Source organism: Trachemys scripta, chromosome 2 (assembly GCF_013100865.1).
Source record: "Trachemys scripta elegans isolate TJP31775 chromosome 2, CAS_Tse_1.0, whole genome shotgun sequence".
NCBI classification, from domain to species: domain Eukaryota; kingdom Metazoa; phylum Chordata; order Testudines; family Emydidae; genus Trachemys; species Trachemys scripta.
In genome coordinates, this window is record NC_048299.1 from 145,172,384 (window position 1) to 145,187,467 (window position 15,084).

Below are 15,084 nucleotides of genomic sequence, written 5' to 3' on the forward strand. Positions count from 1 at the left end.
GCTCTGCCCTGTCTCCTCTCCAGCCTGCTGACCTAACCAGCTGGGCTCCCTGCTTGGTCTTTAGCAAGGAACCAGGAGAACAAACAGGCCTTACCTCAGGAGTGTCAAATATTTGCTTGACCTGCAGGATGTTGGTAATGTGCCAGGTGTATTTGGAGAAGGTACCCAAGGGCAGGGCATCTTTCCGGACAAAAGCTGTGAACAGGAAGACCATATTACAGATGTAGGGCTATCGCTGTTCTATATCCAATGGCAAACTAATCTAGTAACAAGAGGAGCAAGGCCACTGCGGGGGACACGACTAGCGTAGTCAAAAAATGCAATTTAGTTGAAACTAAACCAGTTTGATGGTGATGACACTAGATTTCTTCCAATGAATTTTAAATGAGACTTTGTTTCAAACTGAAAATTGTTTAATTTTGGTTTATTAACCACAATTTGGGGGCGGGCGGATGTTTGTAAAAAAACAAAGATTTTCACACATAACATTTTATTTTTCATCAGGCTACTGGGTTCTGTCCCTGGCTCTGCTACTAACTCAGTGCGTGTCCCTAGCAAATCACTTAACTTCCCTGTGCCTCATATCACTCCCCCGTAAAACAGGGATAGTAACGCTGACTGGCTGTGCCTCAAACGGGTGCCCTGGGGCTATCTCAATCTATGGTTCTAAAGATGTGCAAATAAACATATTTCTTACAAGATGTTGGTAAACTTGGAACAAAAAATAAATACCCTCAAAGCCACAAAGATAAAATAGGAGGGAGGAGCTGATGAACAGTAAAAAGTCTGGGCACCTGAATGTTTGCTACAGGGCCACCTTTGGTTTGACTAAAGACTTCTAAGCGTTGTTCTTCCTACTGTTTCCTGTGACAGAACCTCACCTTTGAGGTCAGAAACACAAGCTCTATAGCCTGGCCTACAGGGATACTGAAAGGGAATGTAGATACAATGCGCTCCGTGTCTAGGAAACCAAAACTACGTTGTTTTGAAACATCTGTGATCCCCCGAAACTGGTCTCCTGTTGAGGAAAGAACTGACAAGCAGCGTGGCAAATATTTATGAATAGGGGTTTGCCCTTGAAATATTTCACTTTAACATCTCAAAGTAGTTAGACATGAAAGCAAGCCTCAAAACACGCCTGAGAGTTAGGTCAGTGTTATCACACCGAAGTTACAGGTAATACACTGAACCACGGAGAGGCCAAGCAACCTGCCCCATGTTCATATAGCAGAGCTGTGGCTCGATCTAGGAGTCCTGCTTTTCAGACCCATTGTCCTGCCATTCAACTGTACTTCCTCCACTAAACATTTTGGCTGGCTAGAGCAGGGGTAGGCAACCTGTGGCATGTGAGCTGATTTTCAGTGGCACTCACCAGGGGCCTCTGCATTTTAATTTAATTTTAAATGAAGCTTCTTAAACATTTGAAAAAACGTAATTACTTTACATACAACAATAGTTTAGTTATATATTATAGACTTATAAAAAGAGGCTTCTAAAAACGTTAAAATGTATTACTGTGGCACATGAAACCCTAAATTAGAGTGAATAAATGAAGACTCGGCACACCACTTCTGAAAGATTGCTGACCCCTAGTCGCTAGAGGTTGGAGGAAGTGACTTAAAAACCTTTTCCATGTAGACAAGACCTACTGTTTAGACAGGTGTACCCTCTCTAAGGACACTCTTATTCCAGTGTACGAGCTTTTTTTGGTTTAGCTTAAAACCCTTTTCCCAAAGCACACAAGCTAAACCGGAAAAATCTGCTCTTATGTCAGACTTGTATCGCTTTACATTCACGCCTTAGATTATATTGAAAAAGCTTTCCCCACATGCACAAGGCCTTAGAGGCAGAGAGGTGATGGCTTTAAATTGGCTAAAGCACGGTTGAGACTTTGAGCAAGTCACTTGTCAGACAATTCCAGGTAAAGGTAAGTCACACACTGCTGTCAGATAGAATGATTTTCAGAACCCTGTGAATCGTAAAGTATTTCCCCTTGTCACCTAATTTACTATTCTCTCCTAATCAAGGCTGAAGGCTAGCAAAGATTCACACATAGATGACACACTACAGGCTATTGCCTCTGATTCCACATTTTTAAACTAAAAGAGCAGGAAAACAATATTTACGCAGCTGCTACTGCTCCGGATGAATGAACACGGCGTGAAATTCGCCCTGACCAGAGGGCCAGCACAACACCTCAAGAGAGATTTAAGCCCTTTGCTTATGAGTGAATTCGTCCCACTGGCCTAAGGATTTTTAGTATGAATGCAGAGAATAGTCCCTGGAATATAATGAGTATTAATTACACTAACTCCTGTTGCTATAGCAGACTGTTACGGTCTGTCACATCAATAATCCACAGTCTTAAGAATCTTAAATACACATTGACGTAGCAGCCCAGAGTGGACATGGAGCCATCCCAATCTGCGGACTGACTTCACCAATAGGCATTGACCAAGTGGACTGGATTGGAAAGCCACCAGCGGCCTTATGTCTGAAAGAACTGTAACCATGTAACTGTAACCATTCCACTGGCCTGGGTCATGGCCTGGGTCACAGCCAGGGCTGGTGCAAGGATATTTTGCGCCCTAGGCGAAACTTCTAGCTTGTGCCCTCCCTCCACTCCCCCCTACCCTCCGCACATTGGTTCATTGAGGGGCAAATCCCAACAAGCCTTTATAGACCCCAGGGGCCAGCTGTGCCCAGGGACTGCTCCCCAGACCAGGTTCCCTCCTCCTCACCCCCTGAACTCCCCTGGAGGGTGCACAGCCCCCCCGCGAGCCCTCCCCTCCTCACCCCACCCCGGCAGCCCCCGCCCCGAGTCCACTCACTGGGTTTGCTGGGCTTGGGCTGCTGCAGCAGCTCGGCAGGGAGGAGCCGCCATCCGGAGGCACCAGAGAGCCAGAGTGTCGACTTGCGGCAGCGGCAAGCCCCAGCCATGGAGGAGCTGGTGTGGTGCAGGGGGGCAGCAGCCCTGCAAAGGCGGCAGCGCGGCTAGCGGGGAGCAGCCGCACCTCTTGCCCCTCCTGCCCGGCGTGCCCCCCGCCCCCTCCCGGGGGCTCCTGCAGGCTGCAGTGGATGCATACGGGCACTGGCTCCCCATGTGCCCCCTGGCTGTCCCTTCGTCGTGCTCAGGCTCTGCGGCTCCCAGGAGTGTGAGCCACCGCCACCGCTGCCCCTTCTGGAACAGGCTCAGGGCCCCGCGCCCCAGCGGCTCACATGCCCGGGAGCCGTAGAGCCCAAGTGTGGCGAGGGGGGAGACAGGGAGCGCACGGGAGCTGGGGGGGGCACATGCATCTGCTGCAGCCTGCAGAAGCCCCCTGGGGAGGGGCACCAGGCCACAGCCTGGGTAGGAGGGGCGGGGGGGGAGGGGGCAGCTGCTCCCTGCTACCAGTGCTGCCGTCTTTGCAGGGCTGCTCCCGCCCTGTACCATGCCGGCTCCTCCATGGCTGGGGCTCGCCGCCCCCGCAAGCCGGCGCTCTGGCTCTCCGGTGCCTCCAGAAGGCAGCTCCTCCCCGCTGAGCCAGGGCACCGCTTTTTTAGGGTTACCATATTTCAACAATCAAAAAAGAGCGTGGGGGAGAGCCCCACCCCATCCACTCCCTCCCACTTCCCGCCCCACTCAGAACCTCCAACCCCCCCGCTCCTTGTCCCCTGACTGCCCCCTCCTGAGACCCCCTCCCCACCCTAACTGCCCCCCTACCTGTCACCTGGCTGCCCCAACCTTTATGCACACCCCTGCCCCCAGACAGACCCCCAGGACTCCTGCCCCATCCAACCCTCCCCCTGCTCCTTGTCCCCTGACTGCTCCGATCCCTCTCCCTCCCCCTCTCCCCACCCCAACAGCCCCTCCCCCCCGAACTCCCAACCCATCCAACCCTCCCCCTGCTCCCTGTCCCCTGCCTCTATACTATAATTGGCTGGCTTGTGCACCGCTTCCCTCTACTGGATGGGATCAAATCTTCCTGCCATCTCTGTCCTTTCCTTCTCTTTATCCCCAGACACTCCTCGTCTGTCTGTCTGTCCACCCCCTCGATCTATCTATCTACCCATCCTCATACACCGCATCTATCTATTTATCTATCTATCCCCACACACCCCATCTATCTATCCCCACGCACCCCATCTATCTATCCTCTTACACCCCGTCTATCTATCTATCTATCCTCTTACACCCCGTCTATCTATCTATTCCCACGCACCCCATCTATCTATCTATCTATCTATCCCCACGCACCCCCTCTATCTATCCCCATCCACCCCATCTATCTAGCTATCCACGTGGCTGAGCACGAGTATGACACAAGACGTGCTGGTGATGTGTAGACGGTGGGTGAGCGAGTCTCTCAGCAGAGGCAGACGGGGGGATCCCAGGCTTGCAATGCTCGCAGCCGGGCACCAGAGGCCGCTGTTCCCCCCAGGCAGGGACCCCCTTTCCCCCCGCCCCCTCGGAAGCGCCGGGCTGCGCTGACCCGGAGGTGAACGCAGGGGGCGGCCGGTGTCCTCTGGCCCATGTGCGCGCTGCCGGGCGGGCGGTATGGCCGAGGCTCAGCAGAGCAGGATGCAGGAGGCCATCGACAGCATGGTGCAGGGGCTGGAGCGGGAGAACATCCGGAAGATGCAGGTAACGAGGAGGGGAGGAGATGGGGTCCCCACTGGCCCCTCTCCGTCCCCCCTTCTCTGCTGCCTGCCCCAGCACCTCCCCCATTTACTGCCCCCCACATCTCCCTGCTCCTTTCCCCCCAACAGCCCCCATTAGCACCCTGCTTTCTGACCCATTGCAATGGCTGCCCTGGGGGGCTGGCCCCCTCTGGTAATGGGGGGAGGAAACCAGTGAGCCTGGCTCCCCCCTCTCCTCCCCCCCCCCGTGTGTGTGTGTGTAGAGGGACCCTGGGGGAAGGGGTCCGTGAGCTGTGCCCCCAGGCCCACTGAAGTATGTGAGCAGGGATCTAGGCCCCTCACTGAATTGGGGTGGGTGGGCAGCAGCTCCCCCATTTACTGCCCCCCACATCTACCTGCTCCTCTCCTCCCAACAACCCCTATTAGCACCTTGCTTTCTGACCCATTGCAATGGCTGCCCTGGGGGCCTGGCCCTTTCTGGGAATGGGAGGAGGAAACCAGTGAGCCTGGCCCCCACCCCCGCATCCCCCCATGTGTGTATGTATGTAGAGGGACCCTGGAGGAAGGGATCAGTGAACTGTGCTCCCAGGCCTGCTGAAGTGTGTGAGCAGGGATCTGGGCCCCTCACCGGATTGGGGTAGGTGGGTGGATGGGTCAGTGCTATGCTCAAGGAGAGTTGGGGGTCAAAGCCAGACAAGTCTGGTTGAGAGGTCTGCACTATATGCCCAGGGACCCCACTGGATGGGATATGTGTATTGGGAGTGAAGGGTTCAGATGCACGTTGCTACAGGCAACAGCTTTGGAAAAGCCCAGTCTCTGGTGCCACAGAGCCCGCAGCCCGATCCCAGCCAGCATTCTTTCCCGCTCTTTGCAGGGTAACATGTTTCGGTGCAGCGCCGACTGCTGCGAGAATGACATGGCCTCCATGCAGCAGGTGCACCATTGCATCGAGCGCTGCCACGCACCCCTGGCCCAGGCCCAGGCCGTCGTCACCAAAGAGCTGGAGAGGTTTCAGGTGCGGAGAAGGTGACCGATGGACCCCGGTGCGGGTTAGCACTGATGTGCCATAGGGAAATAGCATCAACAGTGGCGGTCTACTGGGCCCCAACTCCAGATGGAATCTTCTCCTGGTTTAGTCTCAAGCCGTGTGCAGAGGTTTGCCGTGGATGTGGACGGGTTTGGGATGTGGGGCGAGTCAATGCTGTGCCAAACCCTGTTGCAAAAGTAACCTGGACAAAAGGGGACGCACCCAAGCAGAGAGTTGGTAACATGAATGGCGCATCTCATTTTGGAAAAGAGAAGGCTGTGAGGGAGGGGGGTATTGGATCCTCAAGGTTCTGCTCTGTGTTAAATCCAGGCTCATTATGCAGCATAAGGCTTGAAAGCTCAGGTCATCAGGAAGGAGAACCTCCTGCAAAGAGAACGTGTCTCGTTAGGATAGATTTTTTTTTCAGTGCTCCAGTTCTAGTGCTGGTGAAAGGTGCTAATCTGAAAGCAGGGAGGCTGGAGTAGGTGGGAGTCCTTGGAGCACCTATGGAGTGGGCAGAGGGAAAGCTTTGATCTATCTGAGGTATTTTGATGGCCCCTGTTACCATTGTATCTCAGAGCCTCCCAGTCTGTTCACACATTCCCTTCACAACACCCTGGGAGGTAGGGCAGTGCTGGTCTCAGTTTACAGATTGGGAACTGAGTCACACAGAGTCATTCATCCAAGATCACACAGGACGTCTGTGGCCAAGCAGGGACTTATACTCAGGTCTCCCATGTTTTAACGACAGGACCGTCCTTTCTCTCTTTGCCACACTACTGAATTTGACTCTGTCCTGCTTCAGAAGAATGGCATTTTGGGGTCATAGAACAATGTGATCTGCAAGGGCCTCTCTCCTGAGAATCTCAATAGGGGTCCCAGCAGTGGTACAGTGAGGGTGACCAGACAGCAAATATGAAAAATCAGGACAGGGGGTGGGGGGTAATAGGAGCCTATATAAGAAAAAGACCCAAAATCAGGACTGTCCCTATAAAATTGGGACATCTGATCACCCTAGGTACAGCTTTTTTTATGCAGGGGAGATGCCTACTAGGAACTGGGCTGAGACCCACCAAGCGTATTTCCCATAGAGCATCATGCAGCCATTGCAACATCTCTAAGCTGCTACCGACCTGAGTTTGGTTAATACTGGTGACCTAGAGGTGAAATGCCCTGTGTCAAATACACATCATTCAGTCCTCGTTCTCCATGTAAACTGCTAGCCACGTGGAACAGTGAGTGTAATTAACCATTGGAACAACTTCCAAGGGTTTTGATGGATCACTGACGATTTAAAATCAGGATTGGATGTTTTGCAGAAAGCTCTGCTCTAGGAATTATTTTGGGGCATTCTCTGGCCTGTGTAGTACAGGAGGTCAGACTAGAAGATCACAATGGTCCCTTCTGGCCTTGAATCAATGAGCTAGGCTGAGACACCCTGCCCGACTTATTGCATGTAGACCACCGCATAGCCTCTGATAGTTGTTGGATAACCTAAGCATGATAACCTAAAATGAGTTTGGAGGTCTCATTGCAAATGGTAATAAACTTCCAGCCCGCAGCAAGCTTCATTCTTCTGCCATCCATCCCCTCCATTAGAAATAATTTTGTTCTGTGTCCAAAGGCATGACCGCCACTTCTTAGATGGCAGGCTAAGAGCTCATTTGTCCAGCCACTCCACCACCGAATGCATTTTGCTCGCAGCTGCATGAACTCTAACTGTCCGGAATTCTCGTTTGCAGGACCGTTTGGCTCGCTGCACGATGCACTGTAATGACAAAGCCAAAGATTCCCTGGATTCAGGGCGCAAGGAGCAGCAGGTGAAACAACAGCTGGAGAGCTGCGTGACGAAGTGCGTGGACGATCACGTGCATCTCATCCCCAGCATGACCAAGAAAATGAAGGAGACTCTGGCAGCCATTGCACAATAAAGCTGTGTCTGTTTGGGGAGAGAGAGGGAGACGTGTAGTTCCTATTAAAAGAGAGACGTGCACACGGAGATTCGTGTTGGAAATTGAGGAATGAAAATGGATGACAAGGGTGATTTTGTATTTTCCAAGTATTGCAGTGGTCCATTCAAGAGCTGGTTTGGTTTAAGGGCTTGGTGGTCTGGGGCTGATTTGAGGAGTATCACCAGTTGTGGAGAGGACAGACTAGTGACTTTGCCCCAGTCCTCAAAGGATTAATGGTTAGTGTATATACAGACCATGCTGATAATAGCAGTGTCCTCCACTGACCTTGACGTCCCTCGTGAATGTAGAGCTGCTGGAAGGCACCAGTTTAACAGGCCTGGAGCCTGAAGGGCCTATATCCCTAAGAAGGTATAACAGCAATGCAAGCTTCCCCAGTGCTGCCTAACCAATATGCCTCAATTGTGCCCTGCAAGAGTTAAGGGCCAGGTTCTCAGCAGATGTAAATCAGTGTAGCTCCGTTAGTGTCAGTGGAGCTGTGCCAGTGTAAACCCACTGAGGATCTGGCTCCAAAAGTCCAGTCTCCATATCCTTTTCATGGTGGTGATGTGAGGGGCTAGGAGGATTTGAAGTGAAACTATCACTGGATTGGGTTTGAACTGATGCCCTAGAGTTCAAATGTCCAGTGTCCCTGCCTCACTTGTTCTCCAGGCTGTTGTGAACAGGGGGACAGGAATTTCTCCTCCTCAGCTGCTCTCACATCTGCAGAATTTATTGTCTAGCACTGACAGGTTCCCCTTGTCCCTCTAGTGCAGGTGCCTTTTGTTGTTAGAAGGAACAGTTGAAAAGGGAGTGTATGCAATGTATTAGATAATCAGTCTGTTTCTCTTATAATGTTTCTTCCATCAGGAGACACGAAGTAGTCAGGGAGAATATTTTTGCATTGGTAGGTCAAGTCTGTGCAGTTAAAACACCTTCGGCCTCTACTGCCACTCACGCTGGTATAAATCAGGAGTAATTCCACTGGAATAAATAGAGATTTGCCTGTGTGTAAACCCAGTGTGCCTGAGTGGAGAATCAGCCCCTTGACTTCCTCTGATCACATCAGGCCACCAACCCTGCAGTGTCTAATTCTACTAAGAGAGCAAGGTCATCCAGTGCCGATGAGTCACGAGAAGTAGCATGGTGTGTTGGAAAGGAATGGCCAATGCCACTTAATGATCCACTCCTGCTGGTTTTACACCAGTGTGACTCTATTGGCTTTAGTGGAGTTACTCCTGATTTATAGTGGGGTAAGGAACAGCAGTGTTGGGCCTGAAGTCTATCATTAAGAGTTATACCAGGTACATTGTTCCATGCAGTGTGGCATAAATAACTGTCCTCACCTGAGCCTCTGCAAAACAAGCACTGAAGGTTTTAATAGGTGGATTCTCTCCTCCTTTTTGACCTGATATTCCTAATTAAACACACAGAGAGCCTGTCTCTGTTCTCCCTCATCCTGGTATAAATCAGGAGTTTCTCTGCTAAAGCAATGGATTTACAGCAGCGTAAATGCACACTCAGATTCTGCAGCATGTTGCAGTGCAGGCTTGAGGTTGATTTCAGACCTTGTTCTTCCCTGGAGCAGCAGGGACAGGAAGCAATGCGGAGGAGGTTGGCTTGAATGCTGGGGCAAGGTTAATGCGCTCCATTAGCCATGGCGCAGCATTACTGGCTGCCTCAGATGTGGAACTACTCAGCTACAGGAGGAGGCAGTCTTGAAATCTGTGGTCCTCAAGGTAAATGAGCACAATACAGAGATGATCACCACCAAACTGAAAAGGGGAAATGACATCCAGTAAACAGCAGCACCACCACCTTGTCCTGTCCTTGTGGCTGGAGACACTGTAGCAAGTATCTTAGGATGGTTCTATTTATTGTGAGCTGAATGACCTGTCTGTACCTTCTCAGGAACAGCTATAATGAACACCACCATTTTGTTCTGTCCTTTTAAAAACTGATTTATTTTCTAAGTTTGATTAAAAAATAAATTTTAAATGACAACTCCTCTGTATTTTTACTTACGCCAAGGCTTGTCATGGCTTCATTGTGAGAAGTGCTAGATTTTGATTTTACATGTTCTACTGTGTTTTCCTCTCTTGAACTCTTCATTTTGTATTATAGCTGTAGCAGTGAAACCCACTGGCTAACATTTAAAACAGCTCTAGTTCCAACTCACTGCTTGGGAACCAAAAGGCAACCTTATTAGCAATCATGTTTAGTGCCTAGTGGGAGCAATGCAAAATGGAGCTCCATCGTGCTAGGGCAGGGGTAGGCAACCTATGGCACGCATGCCAAAGGTGGCACGCGAGCTGATTTTCAGTGGCACTCACTGCCTGGGTCCTGGCCACCAAGCTGGGGGACTCTGCATTTTAATTTAATTTTAAAGGAAGCTTCTTAAACATTTTAAAAACCTTATTTACTTTACATACAACAATAGTTTAGTTATATATTAGAGACTTATAGAAAGAGACCTTCTAAAAACGTTAACGTGTATTACTGGCACACAAAACCTTAAATTAGAATGAATAAATGAAGACTCGGCACACCACTTCTGAAAGGTTGCTGACCCCTGTGCTAGGCGCTTTGCAAACAGAATAGTGGAGAGTCCCTTCCCCAACGAGCTTACAATCGAAATAGACAAGACAGGGAAAGAGGTGGCAGCAAAGGCTTCTCCTGCATTGAAATTTCTGATTGGTTTCCAGTCACCTCTAAATCAGAGCGAGATCCACATTTTGGACGTGTTTGAAACCCGAATTGGCATTTGGATTTTGTAACGTTTTAAGTGAGACGAACCAAAAACGTGGATCCAAACCTCCTGCGTTTGGGCTGCTCTGGCTCCAATATCAGGGGGTAGCCGTGTTAGTCTGTATCTACAATAACAACAAAGAGTCTGGTGGCACCTTAAAGACTAACAGATTTATTTGGGCATAAGCTTTCGTGAGTAAAAACCTCACTTCTTCGGATGCATAGAGTGAAAGCTACAGATGCAGGCATTATATACTGACACATGGAGAGCAGGGAGTTACTTAACAAGTGGAGAACCAGTGTTGACAAGGCCAATTCAATCAGGGTGGATGTAGTCCACTCCCAATAATAGATGAGGAGGTGTCAATTCCAGGAGAGGAAAAGCTGCTTCTGTAGTGAGCCAGCCACTCCCAATCCCTATTCAAGCCCAGATTAATGGTGTTGAATTTGCAAATGAATTTTAGTTCTGCTCTTTCTCTTTGAAGTCTGTTTCTGAAGTTTTTTTGTTCAATGACAGTGACTTTTAAATCTGTGATAGAATGACCAGGGAGATTGAAGTGTTCACTTACTGGCTTGTGTATGTTACCATTCCTGATGTCCGATTTGTGTCCATTTATTCTTTTGCGGAGGGACTGTCCGGTTTGGCCAATGTACATGGCAGAGGGGCATTGCTGGCACATGATGGCATATATGACATTAGTGGATGTGCAGGTGAATGAGCCCCTGATGGTGTGGCTGATGTGGTTGGGTCCTCTGATGCTGTTGCCAGAGTAGATATGGGGACAGAGTAGGCAACGAGGTTTGCTACAGGGATAGGTTCCTGGGTTGGTGTTTCTGTGGTGTGGTGTGTAGTTGCTGGTGAGTATTTGCTTCAGGTTGGGGGGTTGTCTGTAAGCGAGGACTGGCCTGCCTCACAAGGTCTGTGAGAGTGGGGGATCATTTTCCAGGATAGGTTGTAGATCGTGGATAATGCGCTGGAGAGGTTTTAGCTGGGGGCTGTATGTGATCACATACAAATACATACATACATACAAATAAATCTGTTAGCCTTTAAGGTGCCACCAGACTCTTTGTTGTCTGGCTCCAATATAAGCTGCTGTAGGTGGGCAGCTAAATACTACAAGCAGGGTCGTATTGCCGTGGGGAGTCGCGCATCAATATTTTTGGCGCTTCGGTGTTTATGGTGCAATGGCAAGACGGCTGCTGACGGCTCCGTGTGGTGAACATCTGCTGGCAAGGTGCCTTCTGCAACTATGTTGCTCACGAGCTGCCACTAACTAGATAAAGCCTCTATTCTGAGGAATACGGGGGAAGTGAGTCACGTGCCCTCGCTGTGGCGCTGCCGGGGAAGCGGCACGGCCCGCATTGGCTGTCGGGTCAGTGAGGTCACCCGCAGAATATACCGGCGATCACGCTGGTTGGCTTAAGTGATGATTTTTAAGTCATACGCATGCGTTCCCGGCGTTACTGTTGATTGGCTGAAAGGGGTTAAGCACGCGGCCTCGGCGTAATCCCTGATTGGTTGCTGAGCCGCGGACGCGGTGACGCCAGAGCTGGATCCGTGCGGAGGAGCGCCAGGCGGTTGTGGTGGACTGAGGCAGCACCATGAGTAAAGCGCACCCGCCCGAGCTGAAGAAGTGAGTGGGGCCGGGGGGAAGCGGGGATCGCCGCCCCGGGGCGGGGGGGATGTGGAGCCAGCGGGGGTAGCCCTCGGGCCATAATTTCAGTAGGACTCACCTTTATTACCTACTCCCCCAGCGTCCCGGCATGCACTGCGCTGACCAGCGGGGCCTCTCTCTCTCTGCGCGGTGGGAAGTAACCCCTCCCCCTCCCCCCGTGCTGGGCGCGTGGTGTCACTTCGGGTAGGGCCCTGGGGCAGCCCCGCCCCATCCACCCTGGCAAGGGGCACGTGCGTAGGGACCGCCCCCCGCTCAATTCTGGGTGACATTAGCCTGGGTGCCCCAGAGGCGCCCCCCCCCTTCCCCAATACATGTAGAGCTGCAACTGGCTGTTTGCCCTTGGTCAGGCTGGCTGCAGTGCAGTGGTAACATGCCCAGCGAACACCGCACTAAGCCCATACATTGCCCATGGCTTGACACCTGCGTACAAACCAATGGGATGCCAGGGAGAGGGCCTGTGGGCCAGGCTGTTCGTGTTTTACGTTAACTCGTACTATCTTTCTGCCCCGTTAATGTGTGTCTCTCTCTCCCTTCTCCCCCTTATGCTTTCAGATTCATGGACAAGAAGCTATCACGTGAGTTATTTATGTGCCTAGATTTATTCTAAGCATCACTGTCATTTTAAAGTTCCCATTGTAGTAGGAAGAGAGCCTGAGACATAAGCCCTTGTATTAAAGGCCTGGTATGAGGCAGGACCTGCTCACGGAATCTGGCAAGAACAGGGCTGATATTGCAGAAGTACACATTCCTAAGAAGTGCTAGTCAGTGTACTCGCGCAAACACATCCTAATATCAAGAATGGTACAAAAACATTCCCCAAGGATAACAGGAACACATCAGAACAGTGGTCACTAGCACACTAAATGCCTAACCACTACGAAGCCTTAATGTAACTTTACTCCTGCATTTTGAGGGATATTATACGTGATAATATCAGACCACGGTCTGCTAATATTGACCACCATCCAGACTTCCTCATTATTATACTGCATTTTTGCATATGAAGCCTGTGGTATGGGGAATACTAGTTCTAGTAAGCAATGGGCTGTTCACATGCAGTATGACTAAATAGTGTTTCAAACTGTCATAGCATTAAAAGATGGTTCTAAAGCTCCGGTCTCAAAGGTAACACTTTGTAACCAAGAAAGCTAAATACTACAGCTGCATGCCGGTAACTTTTTTTTATTATTATTATTATTATTATTATTAATCAAATATTTCTTCTAGTGAAGCTAAATGGTGGCCGACATGTCCAAGGGATATTGCGAGGGTTTGACCCCTTCATGAATCTAGTGATAGATGAGTGTGTGGAGATGGCACAAGGTGGACAACAGAACACTATAGGGATGGTGGTAAGTATAGAGTTTTCACCCCTATTGGATGGTATGGGTTGAAACATGTTTAGAGGGGGGGGAGGGGGATCTTTATTTCAGACTCTCTTTTTCCCTAGTCCCCACCCGTCGTGGTGATGAGCAATATTTTCTAGCAAATGTGCCTGAACCAGGTGAATTCTAGGAAACTAGCTAGTCCACACCATATCTGTCACTGAATAATCTCTGGGCGGTTTATGGGTCAAAGTTAATTGCTGTTCGTGTTTCTAGAAGAGCTAATCTGGAGAAATATACATGCTGTAGACAGCTTCCTAGCTGGGTTTTTTTGGTAGTATTAAATACTCCTGATCTTTGTCCCATCTCTAGTTCTGCTAAACCACATTGGTCATTATAGAATTCTAATCTTTTTATATTCCTTATTTTTAGGTAATACGAGGAAACAGCATCATCATGTTAGAAGCCTTGGAACGAGTATAGATTAAGCAGTGAACTCCTGCCTAGAGCTGTGATAAACCTCCCCTTAACGCCAGCTGTCTTGCTAACTAATGAGGATTCTTCAGGACCTGTACATTCCTCATGTAAACTTATTTTTGTTAAATAAATTTTGTAATGGTTAACATAACTTGAGTAAATTAATTTAACTTCCTCTTAAAACTGGTGCCAGTTGCCTGCTGAAGTATCTTGAGCATATTCCAGGAAGTCTTGGCTCTTGAGTGCAACAGAAGTAAGTGAGAGACTTGTGTTGATTTATATTTCTGTGGTAGTACAATAGATGAGCTATACTTTTTTTATTTGACCACTTTATTAATATGCAAGCTTTTAGGCCAGCATGACTAGAGACTTTTTATCTTTCCTCTCCATTATTTCAAGTGAAAAATGTCTAGGAACAGGTCTCCAGTCTTCACAGCAGAAAAGAGTCAGAATCTGGACCATGAATCTTTTCCTATGTTGTTACTAGTAGCACTGTGAAGTTCAATCTGCCTCTTTCCCATCTATTTTGGCCTATTTTTAAATGGCTTTAGGGCAGAAAGGTACTGAATTACTAATCTTTTTCCTTATCCGGGGACGGATGGCCTAAAGGATTTAGGCTATCCTGGTCCAGTCACGAGTCCAGCTGATGGAGTCCAGAGGGGATGTGAAAGTCCAGAGACTCTCCGCCTCTCCAGTAAAGCCTCCGGGTTCACCTTCAGTGATTACTCCATGAGCTGGGTGCGTCAGGCCCATGGGAAATCAAAAACAGTAAACATGGTTTGTCTTGTGTAGTGGTAATACTACTACTTCATTGTGATGTTCCTGATAGTCACACAGCAGTGTATTTACCATAGTGAACAACTCTAGCACAGTATAATAGATGAACTCCTGCACAGTGAGCTGTTTCCTCCTCATGTGAACTAACATCTATAGCTAGTCGAGTTACAGCAGCAGATAATTTGGCCTCTGGGCATGTGATTCATAGTTCAATTTTGCTACTGTGGTGCAAAACCTCTCAAACAATGAAATCCTTTAATAGGCTAGGGTTTGGCTGACGCATTTGCCCCACCTTTTGCTTCATATATAGGTGCATCTATTTAATTACACAAAAATCAAAACTAGTTCCATTATTGCTGAATCACTTGCACACACATGAGCTACTGCTACTGGAAACAGACTTGCAAGGGGGCCAAAGGGGAAGTGGCCTAGGGACGTGAACAGATGGAGGGAGAGAAGGAGGGCAGGATGGATGCCACTAG

The 15,084-nt window shown here is 49.4% G+C and overlaps 2 protein-coding genes across 2 annotated transcripts; both read left to right on the top strand.

Annotated features, from left to right (window-relative positions):
* Positions 1 to 4,456: 4,456 nt before the first annotated feature.
* Positions 4,457 to 7,648, top strand: FAM136A (family with sequence similarity 136 member A). Its single transcript, XM_034761751.1, has 3 exons — positions 4,457 to 4,624; positions 5,495 to 5,635; positions 7,390 to 7,648. Exons 1-3 carry the CDS (start codon positions 4,538 to 4,540, stop codon positions 7,576 to 7,578), a joined length of 417 nt encoding a protein of 138 aa, XP_034617642.1. The 5' UTR covers positions 4,457 to 4,537; the 3' UTR covers positions 7,579 to 7,648.
* Positions 7,649 to 11,852: 4,204 nt separating this feature from the next.
* On the top strand, positions 11,853 to 13,976 carry SNRPG (small nuclear ribonucleoprotein polypeptide G). Its single transcript, XM_034761752.1, has 4 exons — positions 11,853 to 11,981; positions 12,576 to 12,598; positions 13,251 to 13,375; positions 13,781 to 13,976. Exons 1-4 carry the CDS (start codon positions 11,950 to 11,952, stop codon positions 13,829 to 13,831), a joined length of 231 nt encoding a protein of 76 aa, XP_034617643.1. The 5' UTR covers positions 11,853 to 11,949; the 3' UTR covers positions 13,832 to 13,976.
* Positions 13,977 to 15,084: the final 1,108 nt, after the last annotated feature.

What these genes read in the sequence shown, in the direction of transcription:
- FAM136A (XM_034761751.1), top strand. Translation starts at nt 4,538, where the DNA reads ATGGCCGAGGCTCAGCAGAGCAGGATGCAGGAGGCCATCGACAGCATG. An exon ending in AGAACATCCGGAAGATGCAG is followed by an intron (nt 4,625 to 5,494) that starts GTAACGAGGAGG and finishes CGCTCTTTGCAG; the next exon opens with GGTAACATGTTTCGGTGCAG. An exon ending in AAGAGCTGGAGAGGTTTCAG is followed by an intron (nt 5,636 to 7,389) that starts GTGCGGAGAAGG and finishes TCTCGTTTGCAG; the next exon opens with GACCGTTTGGCTCGCTGCAC.
- SNRPG (XM_034761752.1), top strand. Translation starts at nt 11,950, where the DNA reads ATGAGTAAAGCGCACCCGCCCGAGCTGAAGAA. An exon ending in CATGGACAAGAAGCTATCAC is followed by an intron (nt 12,599 to 13,250) that starts GTGAGTTATTTA and finishes TATTTCTTCTAG; the next exon opens with TGAAGCTAAATGGTGGCCGA. An exon ending in AGAACACTATAGGGATGGTG is followed by an intron (nt 13,376 to 13,780) that starts GTAAGTATAGAG and finishes CCTTATTTTTAG; the next exon opens with GTAATACGAGGAAACAGCAT.